The 18,577-nt window shown below is 32.7% G+C and overlaps 1 protein-coding gene across 1 annotated transcript in view; it reads left to right on the top strand.

Moving 5' to 3' along the window:
- TUSC3 (tumor suppressor candidate 3) overlaps positions 1 to 18,577 on the top strand; it is a gene marked incomplete at its 3' end in the record, with an annotated part of 159,697 nt that overhangs the window by 59,290 nt on the left and 81,830 nt on the right. Inside the window, exons 3-4 of the mRNA XM_080710637.1 lie at positions 12,180 to 12,297; positions 17,801 to 17,941. Of these exons, the coding sequence (XP_080566763.1) occupies positions 12,180 to 12,297; positions 17,801 to 17,941 (259 nt within the window). The remainder of the gene's footprint in view (positions 1 to 12,179; positions 12,298 to 17,800; positions 17,942 to 18,577) is intronic.

Below are 18,577 nucleotides of genomic sequence, written 5' to 3'. Positions count from 1 at the left end.
TGATTGTGAAATGGTAGTCTTAAATTGCCACTCCATCTAAATTATTTGCCATTCTTCTGTAAAGGAACATTTTTTTTCTAACTAAACTTCTCTCTTTTTTTTTTTTTTTATGTGGTACTGGGGTTCCTGGAAGCCCTTATACCTCTGGGCTACACTCCCAGACCTATTTTTTATTTTTTTGGAAACAGGGTCTCTTAAGGCAGCGCGCGTGGCTGGCTTTGAACATACGCGATCCTCCAGTCTCCGCCTCCCAAGCGCGGGGATTACAAGCGTGTGCCACCAGGCCTGGCGTTAAACTTCTCTTTTGAGTATCTCAACTCAAGGATTCTTTTTTATTCACTAATCCATTACTATGATCAAATTGTTTTGAATTTGACCCAATGGTAACCGACTCCCATATCACGACAGATCTCTATTGGTCTGCTTTCTGGTAGAAGATACTCTAAGTTTAGTTTGTACTTTCCTTGTAATGGAACTGCAAGCAGCACTATTTTCAAAGAGCCCTGGTTCCTCTGAGTTAGAAAATATTTAGAAAACAAGAGCTGAGGTTACTGGTGGGTAATATCATTGCTTTTAGGCCTTTTAAGTAGAGAGAACTAAATATGTGTATTGTTTGTGTGCAAGCATATACTTAGATAAAAATTACATATTAAAATTAGGTATTATTCAGTTGGCTGTGTACTATTCTAGAGAATAGCAAGCTCATAGTTCTCCCTTTTCCCTCTCATTCCATACTTTTATTGCCTCTTATTCCTAAATGAAAACCTGCATCCCAGCAATATTGAAGTGTTTGCTCATTTGCTCTAGCAATGTACATTAAATTGCTTCTGAAATACACACCAGTGCGACCTCAGAACACTAAACTCTGTAACTAAACTTCATATTTTCTATTTATTTCTTTTTTTTAACCTCAGGAAAAAAGTGAATATAGACTAGAATATAATATTTAAAGTTTACTTGAATTAATCTTTGTCTCGTTAGTTATCTTTGTTTGACATATAGTTAAGTTTTTGTGTTTCTGTCTAAATTCATTATTAGGGTTTATTTATAGTAAATTTAATTTTACCTCTTGAATATATAGAATATTTGCATAATTCACACATATACATAGGTATATAAAGTTGAGAAAGTATAAAAATGGATACCCATACCCTATTGAAAGCATTTATTAACATATTGTTTATCCACTGTACATACACCATAGTGATTTTATCACTTTCAGATCATAAATTGCTATGATTTAAATGTCATCACCAAAGTACATGTTGAAATTTAGTCACTACAGGGACTAAGAAAGGTAGTAAAGTATTAAGAGTAAGACCTTTAAGACATGATTAGGTCATGAAAGCTAAGCCTTTAGGAGTGGATTAATCCATTCATGTATTGTGGATTAATGGGTCATATAAAGGTGATCTCAAGAATGGGTCTGTTAAAAAAGCATGTTGTCTCTGTCTCTTGATGAGTCTCTTCACCACTGGTGCCCTGAACCATCAGTGTGTGATGGCTCTAACTTTGTTACTTCATGGCTTTGGCTATTTGGACTTATGTGGTTCCGTATGACTTTCAGGACTTCCATTTTCTATTTCTGTGAAGAATTCCGTTGGTGTTTGGATTGGAATTCCATTGAAGCTGTAAATTACTTTAGGTCATTTGGACATTTTTAACTACCAATTCTTCCTACCAGGAACATGTGATATCTTCTTTTTATTGTTGGTGTTTTTAACTTTTTGGTTAGTATTTTAAATTTTTCATTGTGGAAATAATTTTTTTTGTTAAATTTACTCCTATACATTTTATTTTACTCTCTTTGAGCTGTTGTGAATGTATGTACTTATAAGACCCTTTCTTTATATTGTCTCATAGCTGCTGTTATCAAATTTTAGACATCTTTTAGTATTTCTCAAGTCAGGTGAAATCTGATCTTTTTCTCTTGCGTTCCATCTCTCTTAGGATCTTTCTTCCTCTCTCTTTTTTTCCTTTTTATTTATCCTTGTTATGCTATTGTAATGAATAGTTGTTTGTTTGTTTGTTTGATTGTTTGTTTGCAGTACAAAGGGATGGAACCCAGGGGCATTCATTCTACCTCTGAGCTACACTCCTCAGCCCTATATTTTATTCTTTATTTTGAAACAGGGTCTCACTGAGTTGCAAAGAGCATTGCTAAGTAGTAGCTGAGGCTGTCTGTGAACTGCAATCCTCCTGTCTCAGCCTCTGGAATGCTGGGATTACAAGTGTATGCCACCAAGCCCAGTTGAAAGGAATAGTTTTATTGGTCTTCTTGTACAACAGTGATTTTTAGAAACCATTTACCAGTTACCACTCTTCTATGAGAACCTAGTAATTTTGTAGGTGTAGTATTAATCTTAATAGGTAAACAGAATCTGACCACAAAGTTCTTTAAGTACAAACTATTATACTAATTGGATGGTGATGATGGTGGTGATGACGCCCGTGAAATCCAGGACTTGGTACTTTTTGAGTGCTTTTTAGAATTTTATTAAATGAAAGGAAGAAGAGTGTTTTTATATTAGTTAAAAACTAATTGAATAAAAATTGCTCCACAATTATAAAAGTACATAGGGTACAAAATGGTGGTGTGTGTGTGTGTGTGTGTGTGTGTGTGTGTGTGTGTTACCAGGGTAAAACCCAGGGGCTTTTCTATCTTTGGGCTATACTCCCAGACCTATTTTATACTTTATTTGGAAACAGGATCTCACTAAGTTGCTGAGAGCCTCACTAAGTAGCTGAGGCTGGCTTCGAACCTGTGTGATCCTCCTGTCTCAGCCTCCCAAGCACTGGGATTACAAGTGTGCACCACCATGCCTGGCCAAAATAGTGTTTTATTTCTCTAAAAATGTGGTTTTTGTGAAGGTTATTACAGAAATGATATAATTACTTCGAAAAGTATTATCTTAATAGCTACTCTCAAATAGTCAAAGTGAAGATCAGAATTTTATTTTTATTTATAAAGCTAGCAATGCTTGCATATAAGCTTGTGTTTATAAATTATACAATATTCATGAATTTTTTTTAGCATTTGTCCTTAGTTTCCATAGTTTTAGGATATGTTAGTCATTTAACATGTCAAGATTTACTATTTTTTATGGCCTCAGATCTTAGTCCTCAAAAAATTTCTCTTAGCTACATAGGAATCTTGGTTCCACAGAAAGACTTAGTATAATCCAGTACTTTAATCCAAGAAAAACCATTTTAGGTATGTATTCCTTGACTGTGGTAGATTGTTGTCTTTGTGAACAAAATACAGTGAAGATGATGTTCTCTTTTTATTTATCAGGAGGTAGTGATTATAATGGACATGTACAGAGAAGCTTAGCATAGCAGTTCTGAAATTGCTGTCTTTGAAAAAGCAGCTCACAGATTTGCCTTTGGATTGTGCATGGGAGCACAATTTTCGGGGATGCTTCCTCCATTGATTGTGGATGGGAACACAAGTTTCGGGGATGCTTCCTACATTCCTTAACTATGAGGATGGCTCACCATTTCTAACCTATTGGCACAATGGTGTAGTTAATGCTGATCACCTATTTTTTTCTGTGAGCCTGGAATTTTCTTGTGGAGTCCACAGAATATATACATGACTGGGCCTTTTGGGCACTGAATCTTTATTGAACCTTCTTGATAGACACAAGGCTATAGAAACTGTGTCTTAAGAGATGAAGATTGAGCCAGGTGTGGTGGTGCATGCTTGTAATCACTGAGAGGCTAAGAAGGGAGAATCACAGATTCAAGGATAGACTCAGTAAGTAGTGAGACTCTCATCAACCTAGTGAGACCTTGTTTCCAAATCAGACATAAAACCAGGCTGGTTAAGTGAATGATAGGTAAATTAGTTTTTTTTTTTTGTTTTTTACTATGTTGCATATCACTCTTGTTAGAATCACATTTAAGCATTTCTGTGCTATTGTTACTCAACTGTGTATAATATATATGGTTCAGTATGTTTTATATTCACATATATTTTTGCTTTAAGAAATATATTTGAGTCATATTTTGTTAGTTTTTTTAAGAAAAGAGTTTTATTTAGGTCTGATAAAGGAAAACAATGGATACACAAAAAACATAGAGGTTTAATAGACACAATCTATTTACCAACCAACTTGTGAATTATGCAGTTTGTTTCAGTATGATGATTGGCTGTTCATTTCTCAGCTCTTTAATGACATTGGGTCCATTTTAATATATTTCAGTGCCATAACTAGTCTGATTCATAAAGCTCAGACTGGCCAATCTGCTCACTTCAAATCTATAAATATATAAATATATGATAGTTTCACCTAAAAAATAGAAAAAATAGATTCTCTGGTAAGAAAGAAAGCAAAAAGAAATATTGAAATGTTATCTTTAAGTCATCAAAAGCTTGGTATCAGACAAATGAAACTGTTATGTGAGATTATCATTTTTAATTTTTGATAAATTGCTGTAATACTAGATGTCAATCACTAAGCCAAGCATAGGAGGGAGGGATAGGGAGAGAATGGGGTGGGGATCGGGTGGGGCTGACTGGGCAATGTGTGCATGTATGTCTACAAAAGTATGTATCCCACTATGATGTATGAATACAGTGCACCAATTAAAAAAATCTATGTATAACACTATATAAATTCTTTAACTTGGAGTTTTGTGGAGGCATACTTTAGAGTAACTATGTAATTTTCTTTTACATATGTATGTATGTGTGTAATTCATCACAAGTATACAACTAAACATGCATATGCTGAGATTTTACTATAAATCTCTTTTGTTACTTGATAGGAAATTTTATTAATATTTTTGAAGTTTGATTGATATTAAAGAGACACCATATTCTAAAACATTCCTTCAAGATCACTAAAGATAAAAATTATATTTATCATGGGAAATCTTAAATATATTGAACTGTAGAAGAGTTAATCTTTTTAGTTTTATATAGCCCTTTAAAAAGGATTATAATATTAAAAATGATAGCATTTGAATTCAGTGATGTCTTTTCTTGTCCCCATAATAAAAAGTAGAGAAGATTTAATAGAACGTTTCACAGAATAGTACCCTGCAGTTAATATTTAAGGGCTCCTGGTTCCTTTTGATGCAGCTTGACTGCCCTCTTCAGGCTGAATATGAATGTATTAGAGCAATTTACAGTAGTCTCTCAACTTATAAGGTTATAAAATTAATATTCCGCTTATCTACCAATATAAAATATTTTTAGTTAACAATATTAGAAGTGTGGTTATTTTATTTAGGTGCTTGGATAATTTGTAGTTTTTTTTTTAGTTTTCCAATTCCAAATGGCATTGAGGTCCAAAGTGTGCAATTATGTACATCTTGCTTTTTTTGCTCATTAGTGCAGGCTGACATAAACATATGCAGGAATCCACTGAATTGCTTTCTCTTTCTTTTGATAGATTTTCTATATCTTCTGTTAAGCATTAAAAAGTTGGTTGGGGGCATTAGGGATAATAGTAGAGAATAGGTAGAGAGAAATGGTAGAAAATAGAATCTTTGTTATTGGGGTGCATTTTTTAGGAATCTTTTGAATTCTAAATATCATTAAGCCGGGCATGGTGGCACACATTTGTAATCCCAGAACTTGGGAGGCTGAGATGACAGGATTGCATTTTAAAATCCAGCCTTGGCAATGTAGTGAGGCTCTCAAGAACCTAGTTAGACTCTTTTCACGTAGCTTGGAGGTAGAATGCCTCTGGGTTCAATCTCCAGTACCAAAAAAAAAAAAAAAGATATTATTAATATTAAATTAGAGATTTCTCAGGCTCATTGAATTATTTTTATTGGCACAGATTTGATTGCTGATCCTTTTGCTGCTGAATTATACCCAACAGAAGCAAGTTCCCATTTACTTTGTTGACATTTAATTTTTACTAAGTATTGTACTTGAGATGAGAAAATGTGATTTGCTTTGCTTCTTATAGAATTCCTTATTCAAGTTAGAGCTATTCAGAGATATTCCTAAGTAGATTATTTAGAAACTTTTACTGGATGTTATAGCTCTTTAGATTACAAAGAAGAACATGTATAAAATAAGTCACCTTTCATATAATATTTAATAACCTGTGTTTTCCCATTATAGTAATTTTTGACTGGATTTCAAACATTTATTTTCCCCTTATCTAATGTATTTTATATATATATATATATATATATATATATATATATATATATAATTGCCAGACATTGTTATAAAATAGTATTTTGCATTATCTACTTCTTTCAAAAACACTTACTTGAAGTTGATCACTGTTTATAGAATAAAGTCATTACCCTATTTATATTTGTCTTTTCTTTCCGTATTTTTTTAACATGGAGCTTATATTCTATTATCAATCAATTAAGAAACATTTAATACTGAGTAATTTATAATAATACTATTTCTGTTACCTTATTGTTTGCTCCATGTTCTTTCTTGCTTACTATAGTTTTAGTCCTTCTAGGTAAGCTGTTATTTTCAAGTTTTTTTAAATTTTTACTTTCACCCTTTAGTACACTCTACTATGACCCTGTCCTCTGAATCTGTCCTCCTCTATATAGCATCTACACTCTGCATTCTTTTAAAAAGTATGTGTATCTTATTTATGTATTATATGTATCTCCTAATATACCTCTCCCCAAGACCCTAAATATATGTGTGTCCTAATATACCTTCTCCTCAAGACCCTAAATAAAGTGACGTAAATTTTACTAAGTGAGTTCTTAGGCAAACTTTCTAGAATTCAGAATTTCTAATGTGATAAATTTAGTTTTAAGTTTATTATGATACAGTGATTGTTGAGAAACATGCGTTGTTCACCATCACTATCAGCAAAACTTCATTAAATACCTGTTTTATACTAAGCTCTATCCTTAGGACAATTAGTATGTGTACAAAACAAGTTGGAACTATGCATAAAATAAATAGTGCTATGCAGTGGCTGGACATTTCTGTTTTAGGTGGTCACATTAACAAGTATGGTAGGAATTGGCATTTGAAATGACTTTGGAAGAAGAGGCAGTTTATAAGCAAGCTGTTTAGAGGGTAGGACATTCTAATCAAAATATTCAATACATATGGTAAAGATATGCTCATGAAACAAACTCAGTGTGATATGATGTTCCTGAGGCAGATAATATAAGTGTGGCCAGGTTGTGGACGATCTTGACTAATGTCTATTATCTTTATTTTATAGCTAATAAGAAACCTTTTTAGAATTTTGAAATAATGGGTAGAATGCACACACTGGTTATTGGAAAATTAAAGCTGAGAAAGTGGAATGATATGAGGTATAGAGTTTGAAGGAAAATTCCTCTTTGACTCCTCATTACTCTATCATATTTCTTAATTTTCCTAGAGCACTTATGGTTATCTGATAATCTGTGTGTTCATTTGCATGAGGCCTCTTGTGCTAGAACATAAGCTCCTGGAGTCAGGGATTTTCTACTAATTACCCACTTCACCATTACCAGGAACAGTATTTGCAGTAACATGGATTTGTGAATTGAACTAATAATTCCAGTAACATATCTTTATTAGAATAATTTGTACTTATTAATATAAAAATGTACACTTAATTGAATTAATAAGTGCATGAATATAGCATTAGTAGGGCTAGGATATAATAGTATGAGGAAAAGAAATTCAGTATTATTCTTGTCATATGGGTATACCATATGATATTATACACAGAAGTTGAAAAGTCTAAAATACGATTTTCTCTTTGTTAATATTTTTTTAGATTGAAGCATTTTCATATTGTATAGCATTATCATAAGAATACTAGTGTTTTGCTGATTTTCTGTTTTCCTATTTCATTTTAAAAGTTAAAATGTTTTTGAATGAAATAATTCAGTAATGCAATTCTGTTCATATTCTACTTTTTTAGTTATAATGCCATCCTTGTAATATTTATAAAAGCATTATTGGTCTCTTAAGGGTTATTAGTATACCAAGATGTTGTCCATGCCAATTCACTGTGTGAAGTTATACATTTTTTTTCTTTGAAAATCAATGATGAAAGCTTACCAGCAATATTATATTCGATATGACAAAAGTATCAGGTTTTAGGACTCCTGCTGGTTTTAACTTTATTTATTGTAGGACTGAAAGTGGAACAGTGCAGCACTGAGGGAGGGCATATACTGTGTAATATCACATCTTCCTCTAGGAAACAGAGCGCATACTTTCATTTACATGACAGCTTCTTTTACCACCATCTTCAATTCTTCCCCACTTTCGGCCTTTGTGCTTCCTATTTTGACTGCCTGAAATGTCCACTTTCTGGGTCTTTTCAGCGATGGCTTTCTCATTCTTGGGATTTGGGCTTTAGTGTCACTTCATCTGAGAAGCCTTTTATGACCATGCCATCTCCATTAATTTCTTTAATGCCATCCTGTGTATTTTTTTATCAGCATGCAATTTAGGTTTTAATTATTTTTATTTATTCATTGAGTTTTTGATTAGTCTTTCCACTAAAACATCAACTCCCAGGAGAACAGAGGCCTTGAAAGATTAGCATACTTCTTGCTCTTTGTTACTATGTTAATAGTTTGAGTGAATTGACAGTGGTTTTGGTTTTACTGAACCACCAAATGTGATAGCCATTTTCATTGAAAATATTCTAAAAACAATCCTGTATAGTTTTCTACATACTAAGCACAATGCAATCTTACCCTAATCATTACAATGAACAGTTTTTGTACTATGCTTTGGTAAAGTGATGTCCTTAATATATTTACTTTATGCTGAATGACCTCAGATTATAGCACTGCTCATATTTACCCTTCTTAAAAATTATTTTTAAATTCACAGCTACATTGTGTGCTCCATTTCAATAAAAAGGATGGGGAACTTGAAGAATGGCAACCCCAGCCCTTGTACTCATCTATTTGCAAGATGTTTGGGCTAGAAATGATTACTGTTATTCCTTTGTATTTCTTGTTCTGTTCTTTTTTCTGTGACTCTAAATGTTATTCTTAAAACAGCATTTCATACAGTGAACTTGTTCTCTACATTTCTTGCTATGATAAAGCTTTACCCTTTCTGATTTTTATCAATTTTTATTTCTTCTTTTGGTTAGCATTGTAACAATAAATGGCATCGTTGTATTTCTTGTCTATTAACCATAAATAGAATTACTTGGTTTCCTAATTTGCAACAAAAAGATCAATAAGCACACCCCTCCCTATTGCCTACTCTCCTTTCTTTTTACCTGCTAAGTCCAGTTAACTGTACTTCTATGTTGCCATAGTTGATTGCACCTTTAATCTATAGTGTAACTTTAATTATATCTATGCCCTGTGTGTAGGTTGATTTTTAAAATTGAAAGGAAATAAGTACCCCTTAGATTATTGTTTCCACTTATAAATAACATCTTTTGAAAACTAGAAGGTTATATTTATGGTTTATTTTCTATAGGGCCATCACATATAACCCTGCCCAACTCAAAAGAAAGTGTCCAGACTAATTAATTTTTGTCACCATCAACTGATGAGAAGTATGCTCCATTTTAATTTTCTTTTTATTTGGATCTTGCTCTTATAACCTTTTATTGTTGTTTTCATTCTGTGGGAGCAAATATGTTCCACCATAGTCTTAATCTCTTCAGCTATTTCCATTTTTAGTGATTGCTTAGGAGCTCTTCTCTCCATCTTGAAGTCCAGTTCAACTCCTGTTCTAATTTTTAGTGGTTGCTTCCCAGGTAGACAACAGCTTGCCTACGCATCTCCTGCCTTTCCTACCTTGCCACATTTTCAATTGTCTTTTCCCTTCTCTTACACTGCTTTTGTCATAGTCTCATGATTTTTACTTTCATTCAAATTATTTTTTCTCTCAATTATATCTTGATATAATTTTCTAAGTAAATGTGTGGGAGGTGAGGTTTGAGAACATGTTTTATTCAAACCTGATTGTTTGACTCAGTGTAGGATTCTAAGTAGAGAACATCCTTGCAAAACTATGCAGGACTTATTCTCGCTGCCAGTATCTACTGTTGGCAAAGAACAATCTAATCCAATCTTATTGTTTTCCTTTTTTACATTTTTTTGTGAAACCTTTAAAGTCTTCTTATCCATATGTTCTGAACTGTCATATCACATTATTTTTTGGTTTTGATCTTTTTACATTTCTCGTATTCAGAACCTGGGAAATAATTTTAATTTCAAGATATAGTCTTCATTTCTGAAACTATCATTTCCTGTTTTATTTTTGTCCTCCAAATGAATGTATTTTTAAAAAAAAACAAAACACTTAATTAACAATTGATGCTTGTACATCTTTACCTGGTAACAATGCAATTTTTTTTTTTTTTTTGTGGGTTTGGGGATGGAACCCAGGGGCATTTGACCTCTGAGCTACACCCCCTACCCTATTTTTTTTGTGTGTGTGTGTTTGTGGGTCTGGAGTTGGAACCCGGAGGCATTTGATCTCTGAGCTATACCCCCTGCCCTGTTTTTTATACTTTATTTTGAAACAGGGTCTCACTAAGTTGCGAAGGGCCTCACTAAGTAGCTGAAGCTGTCTGCGAACCACGATCCTCCTGTCTCAGCCTCCTGATTGCTGGGATTACGAGCGTGTGCCACCACGCGTGGAATATTTTGGTATGTTTATACATTGTAAATTGATTAACTCAAGATATTTTGTTAATCAACATTTATTATTTCCTTGTGAGGAGAAAACTTAAAATTCTGTTTTCTGGCTATTTTGATCTATACAGTACAATCTTGTTAACTAGAATCACATTCTCACTGGGTATGCCAAGACTTCAAAGGCCTGACTGTTTTTTACTGGGGCAGTCTTTCAGGATTGTGTGTGTGGTGATAAACCTTAATGAATTAGATCCTCCCCTCAACAAACACGACACAGGCGCCCCCCTCCCCCGTCTGACCCATCAGTATTATATCTTTCACCAGGTTTTATGAAACAGTAACAGGTTAGCTTGTGTATAGGATAAAATCCCAGACCTTACATAGTTTTGATAGAAAAATCTTAGACTTTTTTGAGAATATTACTTAGATTTTCTCTTAAGGATTGTTGTTTTTTAGTTTATGTCAGGTTTTTCTCAAACATATGGTTGTTGTTGTTTGTATACACTGGGATTGAATGGGGGTGGCAGAAGCTTGGGTGTACTGTTTGTGTAAGGAAGTTAAGTTATAGTGCTTTTTTGGCTCCATTTCTTATCAGACAGAAGCAGACTCCTGTGTCTGAATCCAGTGCGTTTCTTAGCTTTCTGCTGTGCTGCATTCCTCTCTGAGATCATAGCTTTCTCCATCAAAACTATCCCTCTAGTGGTTTTCCGAACATTTCTTGAAATTTCTTACCTGCTGCTAATTCCACTCAAGGTCTTTTTATATTATGAGATTGTATCTTTTTCTTTCTTCACTTGGGAAGAGGAAGAAAGAAACTCCCCAAAATATTCAACTATATAGCAGGAGCTTTTTCACTTTAAAAGAAGATATTTAAACAGTTATTTGTTGCTTGTTTTTCCTACTCCCCTGCTTAGATCCTGCCAGTCATGCCATTTGCTTTTTCTACTCCCCATACACCTGAATATAAAGCTGATTCATCATGGGCTCAGTATAGTAATAAATAGTATCTTAGAGAAGGTCTTGTGGCATCTGATTTAGGCACTCAAAATTTTTTGCTTACTTTCAGGTTTGACTATAAATACATTTTAGATAAATTGAATACATAAAGGTGCAGTATAACTGTATTTACATCTTTATACCTTATGTTTTCTTAGGATTTTTTTGTTGTTCTATTCAACTGAATTGCAAATATTCTCAAAATTGCCTCAGGCCTTTTACTAAAAGTTATTAGATGATTTAATTTATATGTATAGGAAATGCACAAAATGCTTTTATATCTTAGAACAAAAATTGGCAAACTTTTTATTTAAAGGACGAGGCCAGTGTTGTGGCCCATGCGTTTGCTATTACGACTACTCAAATTTGCATGTAGAGTATGGTTCTAAGAAATAGGCAAATCAATTAGTGTGACTATACTGCAATCTAAACATTTATGAATACTTGAATTTAAATTTTATGTAATTCTCACATGTAATATATTTATTTCTTAGAAAACAATAATTTACTTTGTAGGCCATAAAATTGCTGGTCAGTTCTCTCTCTAGACTATATTAGTGTCTTTGTTACTTGAATACTAATGTTTCTATTTTGCCCCATTACTTTTTCAGGCAAGCTAATGAAGAATATCAAATATTGGCTAACTCTTGGCGCTATTCATCCGCTTTTTGTAACAAACTGTTTTTCAGTATGGTGGACTATGATGAGGGAACAGATGTTTTTCAACAGGTAAAAAAGTTGCATTTCATTTTGGTAATACATAATGGAGTTGGTTATAGTGGATACATTTTTTTTTAGCAGAAAAAATATAATTGAGTTAGTAAATGCAGTAAATCATTATAATACATTCTGTCTTTTGAGAGTTATCACTATCGCCTTACAGTTTTTGCCATTAGTGAGTGAACACATTCTGATTGTTTTAAAGGAAATGTGTTTCTTTAGCATGAAGTGGCAGTTTACATACATTAGTCTTATTTTGGTGCTTAATTATATGTGATTTAGGAAGTATTTTGCACTCAAATTTATGACATATAAAGTTCAATGGAAATTTTAATTAACCTTTATTTCCCCAGTGTGACAGAGAATTTTATATGTAAAGTATTATTTGTATAAAAGTGTTTCTCTATATTATAGATTAATTGTATCCTCCTAAATTTATATATTGAAGCCATAAATCATATTGTGACTGAATTTGGAAATAGGGCCTTTAAAAAGGTAATTACGGTTAAATGAGGTCATAGGGTGAGCATCTAGTCCAATAGGATTGATGTTTTCCTAAGGAGAGGAAAATGCACTAGGCCTACCTGTGTAGACAAAAAGTCTTTGTGATACAGAGCAGTAGGTAGCCTTCTACAAACTAGCTGCTTTACCAGAAACCACCCTGCCCGTGTCTTGATCTTCAACTTCCAGTTTGTAGAAATATGAGAAAATAAGCTTCTGTTATTTAAGCCACCTAGTTTGTTGTGACAGCTATGTAGTCTAAGGACCCTCTCATTTACACAGACTTTTCTATAGATAAATTATTGGATTTTGGAATAAGAATGAGAATTGGTATTGATGTTGTCATGGTTTGTCATCATCCTTGCTAACATTAAGTCCTTTTGTTCCTGACACTGAATTTAATGCTTCATATCTATTATTTTACTGTTTTACAATAGTGATCTAGTGAGAGATACTTTTATTTCATAGATAAAGATAATGTATGGGAAGATTGTCACTTAGCCAAAGTTATAATGATAATATAATGTGTAGCTAGAGAGCTGATGGCTCTCAGATCTCTAGCTCTTAATCATGCTGCTACCCAGAAGTTAATATTTTCAAATATTTTTACTATTTGATGAGTGACTTTCAAATGTAGAACTTACTGTATTACCCAACTTTGATTAATTTCTCTACCTTGCCCTATTTTATTTTTTCCTCCTACTTGTGATATTCTGGCATAATGCTGTAAACCCATGTCATGGAAAAATATTTTGTTCTTATTACTAATAGTGAGTATCTTGGCTTATTTGCTTCCAGATTTATGCATTTTTGCCTATTTTTAGTTTAATATGATAGATTCTCTCCTTTTATTTTCAGTACCCTTTTCCTATTAGTCTTTTTCACTTAGTTCTTTTCCTATGAACTTATTTTTAATGTTTTATTATGGATGTTTATTTGTACCTAGGATGTTTCTTTGTAGCCATCCATTTATCAAATATCACTGAGTATTGCTCTGCAGGAGCAATTAATTGATAAAAAGTACATAGTTCCTCTTTATAAGTAGCTTACAAATTAAAAAAAGAAAATTGACTTTAGAGATCATTAGATGGAAATGTTATTCATTATATATCTTAATACTCTGTTTGGTGGTGGTACTGGGCTTCCTGGAAACCCGTCTACCTTCGGGTTACACTCCCAGACATCTATTTTTTATATTTTTATTTGGAAACTGTCTCTGAAGCCAGTGAGGCTGGCTTCAAATCTGTGCTATCCTCCTGTCTCTGACTCCAAAGTGCGGGGATTACAAGCATACACCACCACGCCCTGCTGAAATACTCTTTACCCTACTGGCAAATAGTCATTTACATCCAGCCTGAAAGTCTATCCTGACCAGGCTGTGAACTAAATGAAGAAAGTGGTTTGGGTTATGTAATTGTTATCTTTGTTTATTTACATAATATTAATTATATTAAACCTTCACTTTCACAAATAATTTGCTTTCTCCTATTTTTATTAAAACAAAGTCTTTCTTGTTCTTTTTTTAAAAAATGGATCCTTATTAGAAACAGTCATTTCACTTGTCTTCTAAGTACTATTCGGAATAAGATTGGCAAAACACTATGGGTCTCACCTGGCTCTTGCTATTGGGGATCTGCTGGGGTGATGCAGTCTCAGGCGAGTTGGTGAGATGTACTTGACGGCTGCAGAAGACAAGTGCCTCAGCTCTGGCCTTGATGAAGAACTGTAGGCTACATGTAGCTAGATGAATGTCTCAAGAAAAGATCCTAATATGAAATTTTATATGAAATTTCTAAATCTGTAAAATGCTGACAGCTAGTTCATATTAGAAAAAAAACTTTGGGAAAAACTAATCTTAGAACGCTGAGTACTGAATCTAGGTTGAAGTCTATAACTGTATAGTTATAGGGTTAGATAACAATAGTTGAATTCTTTTACATGCGTTAGATATTTTAAAAAATTCGTCATAGTTTGGGAGTTGAAGTCATGATTGTTTTTTAATTGAAAACTTTCCTCAGGTTAATTTTGATCCAGCAGATTCCTAATATAGATCTGCTCTGTCTTTTCCAAAACCTAGCCCCTGGCTTAGAAACGAGAGTTTTCATTTTAAATGGAGAAAGGCATAAATGTTATAGCAGTTAATGATTTTTATGAAGAATTATACTCTGTAGAAATGAGGATTATGTAGTTTACTTCACTCAAAACTACTAAAGGGTTTTTATGCTTCTGTTTTCTTTTTTGTTGAGGCATATTGTGTTTAAATATAAATAGAATTGAAAAATATTGTAATTTCTAGCTTATTTAGGGACTTGTTGGAAAACTAATTTCAGTTATATGAGATTCCTATGGTAGTGTCTGAGGTTAAATTTCTGATGTTAGGCCATTGGGTTAATGAATATAGTGTATTGGAAGGAGATCTGCACTAGAAAACAGATCTATGTTGTGCCCTGCTTCATTCAGTGCAGCCTTAGGGAATTTCCTCATTTTAATTAAGATGAAGACTTTGAATTATATGACCTTTATAAAACTCTAAAACTATAGAATATTAAGCTTTCATGTGGGTTTTTTGATTGTTCTAATTAGGGGAGGATAAGGAAGTCTTTCTCCGTTGTAATATATTTACATTTTGGGTATAGTTGTCTCTTGTGCATGCATGAGAAAAACACAAATGAATAGAGTCTGGAATGGGGAAGTACAGGGAAGAAACAAACTGTTAACTTGATGGTTTGTTCAGTTTAACCAGTATTACTACATGTCCATAACATGTAAGCTCCTCATTGCAGAGAAAAGAAATAAGATAGATTACTGATGTACTGACATACAAACACACACATACATATACATATACACATACATACGTACCTATATATGAAACATCTTTCATGTATATATTTATAACATACATATAAAACACGTATGTATATATGAAAATGTATATATGTGCCTTATATGATACATGTTATCTGGTCATGTTTGTACCATATTGTATGATCTTATTGTTATAACTTAGTATTATGCACTTATTCAAACTTTATAAAAACTTATTTATGAAAAGATCTTGTGAAATTTTTATCCATGGTGGTAAATTTCCAAAAGCATCATGATATAGTGGAGTGAACATCATGATATAGTCAGAAGGTCCAAGTTCACATTCCAGGTTTACCTCTTCATAGTGTCTATTTTCTCATTTGTAAGAGGAAAATAATAGAGCATTTCTCATAGGACTGTTGGAATGATTAAAATGGGATACTGAGTAGATGTTTAACTCTATGCTTGATGTATAAATATATAGTAAATTATTATAGTAACATGCATTAGCAATAATACTAGCATGTAGCCCCTTCCCCTCCCAAGACTATTTAATTTTTGCAAAAGTTGATTAACTCTAAATTTTATAAAAAGAATTAAAATTTATGATGGAGGAATTGAGAACAGGAAGAGAAACAGGACAAAAAATCTGATTATCCCTTCAGAAAAATAATTTCTTAAACATCCTGTACTGCTGTAACAGAATATTTGAAACTAGGTAGTTTATAATGAACAGAAATGTATCGGCTCAAAGTACTAGAAGATAGAGATTCTAATTTTAAGATGCTAGCATCCTGCAAGGATCTTTTCGTTGTATTATCATACAGCAGATTTTGGAGAAGGCAAGAGAGAGGCAAAGTGGTGAACTCTCCCTTTTAAAATGACACCAAGTCCATACATGTGGTTTGATTTTATATTCAGCTTTTTCCCTAAACTGTATAATACTCCACAAAGTGATTCAAAGTCATCTTATGAATATGAGAAATTCTGTAGTCAGTTTATTTGTAGGAGAGGAGCTATTGCTTTGGTCTTGACTATAAACTTTGTTACTGTCATAGCTAAGCTTTTAATGCTGTAACCTTACCTTGACATCAGCTGTTATCTAACATGTAATTTAATTTGATTTTGACTTTCATAATTAGGAAACAAGAACTTTATTGCAAGTCAAGGGCCAAAAATTTCTTGGTCTTCCATTTTAAGTTTTTTTTTTTTTTTTTTTTTTTTTTTGGTGGTATTGGGGATGGAACCCTTCTACCTCTGGGCTACACTCCCAGACCTATTTTTTATATTTTATTTGGAAACAGGGTCTCTTAAGCCAGCGCAGTTGGCTTCGAACCTGCATGATCCTCCTTCTCAGCCTCGCAAGCGCGGGGATTACAAGTGTGCGCCACCACGCCCAGCTTAAGGTATTTTTTTAATAACTGCTGGGCAGCAGAAACTTTATATATAGTATTTAGTTCATATCTAGGTTAATACAAATTACCTAATATATTTTTAGATATTACAGTTAATAAGCATTACTTATATTAGAATAATGTTCTATTTAGTATACTTTTCAAAGGGAGATTACCCATAGAAAACATTTCTGAGATGTAACCATTTTAAGAGAGTTGAATTAATAGAGAAGTTGAGCAGAAAGACTATTTGAATTTCTTCTGTAGTCTTTGGTGAAATGAAGTAGTTTGAAACAAAATGCCAGATTCTGTTGCTTAGTGATCATCATCACAAAAAGGAATCCTTCAGTTTTTAGTAAGGAATTCAATCTAATAATGTGTTTGAAATTAATGTCCTTATTTTCTTTTTACCAGATTCTAATAACTGCTAAGAAATGAATTAACCCTTGTGTTACCAACTCGAAATATTTCAATTTTTTACATTTAGTCACTTCTTTCTTTACCTTAATTGCACAATTCTAAAATGTGAATAAAATGGCTATTTAAAATATAGAAGATAAGATTGAGAATATGATGTATGTTAAATGTGACAATTCAGAGAGTTTAGTTAAATTCATCACCTTTTTCATTCAGTAGTGCTTTAAGATGAATAAAACAAAAATTTAATTCTGGAAATCCATTTGGATTTTCATAATAAAAGTTATCTTTACAAAATTCATGCAAAACAGCATAAACTGTTAGTTAGATCAACTATATATAAGACATGTTGGGATGATACTGTATTTATTATTCTTTATCACATTTTACAGCTCAATATGAACTCTGCTCCTACATTCATGCATTTTCCTCCAAAAGGCAGACCCAAGAGAGCTGATACTTTTGACCTTCAAAGAATTGGATTTGCAGCTGAACAACTAGCAAAATGGATTGCTGACAGAACGGATGTTCATGTACGCTTTATTTTTCACAGTTATAACAGACTGATTAGCTCCATTTCTTAGAGCATTGTAAACAAGTCCATAGAAGTTCTAAAAATTTTTGTGCAGATATTTCTCCTTACATAGAGAAAACTATGTTTGATAGCTATAACTGATAAGGTGAACACTGATCAGGTACATTCATATGATTTTTTAGAATTGATATTTTAAAATCATTAAAAAGTTCATAAGTTACATATGAAAATGGTTCAGAATTATTAGTAATCAAAGAAATTCCAGTTAAGAAGCAAGAGGCAAACTTTTAACCTATTTTGTACAACTACAAACAGGATTTACTACTCACAAATACTACTCTTGGGATTATAAATTGGTATAACCATTCAAGCACTTTATGTCATACCTTGATTGTTATGAATTTAAGTTTAACAATTTTACTTTAAAGAATTTAAGTATATAATAGGGATTATTCAAATTCTTGGCCACAGAAAATATTTAACAGCATTCCTTTTAGTGGAAAATATTAAAAACAAATCAAATGCTTAAAAATAAGACACAGTAAATGCACTTTGGCAGAGCCAAAAATTATTTATAACAGTATTTCACAGAGAATAAAGCTCATAGTCCACCAAAGGAAAAGGTAGGTTAGAA

The sequence above is a fragment of the Muscardinus avellanarius genome (assembly GCF_963383645.1).
Source record: "Muscardinus avellanarius genome assembly, chromosome: 14".
Classification (NCBI taxonomy): domain Eukaryota; kingdom Metazoa; phylum Chordata; class Mammalia; order Rodentia; family Gliridae; genus Muscardinus; species Muscardinus avellanarius.
This window is presented reverse-complemented; position numbering and strand designations above follow the sequence as displayed.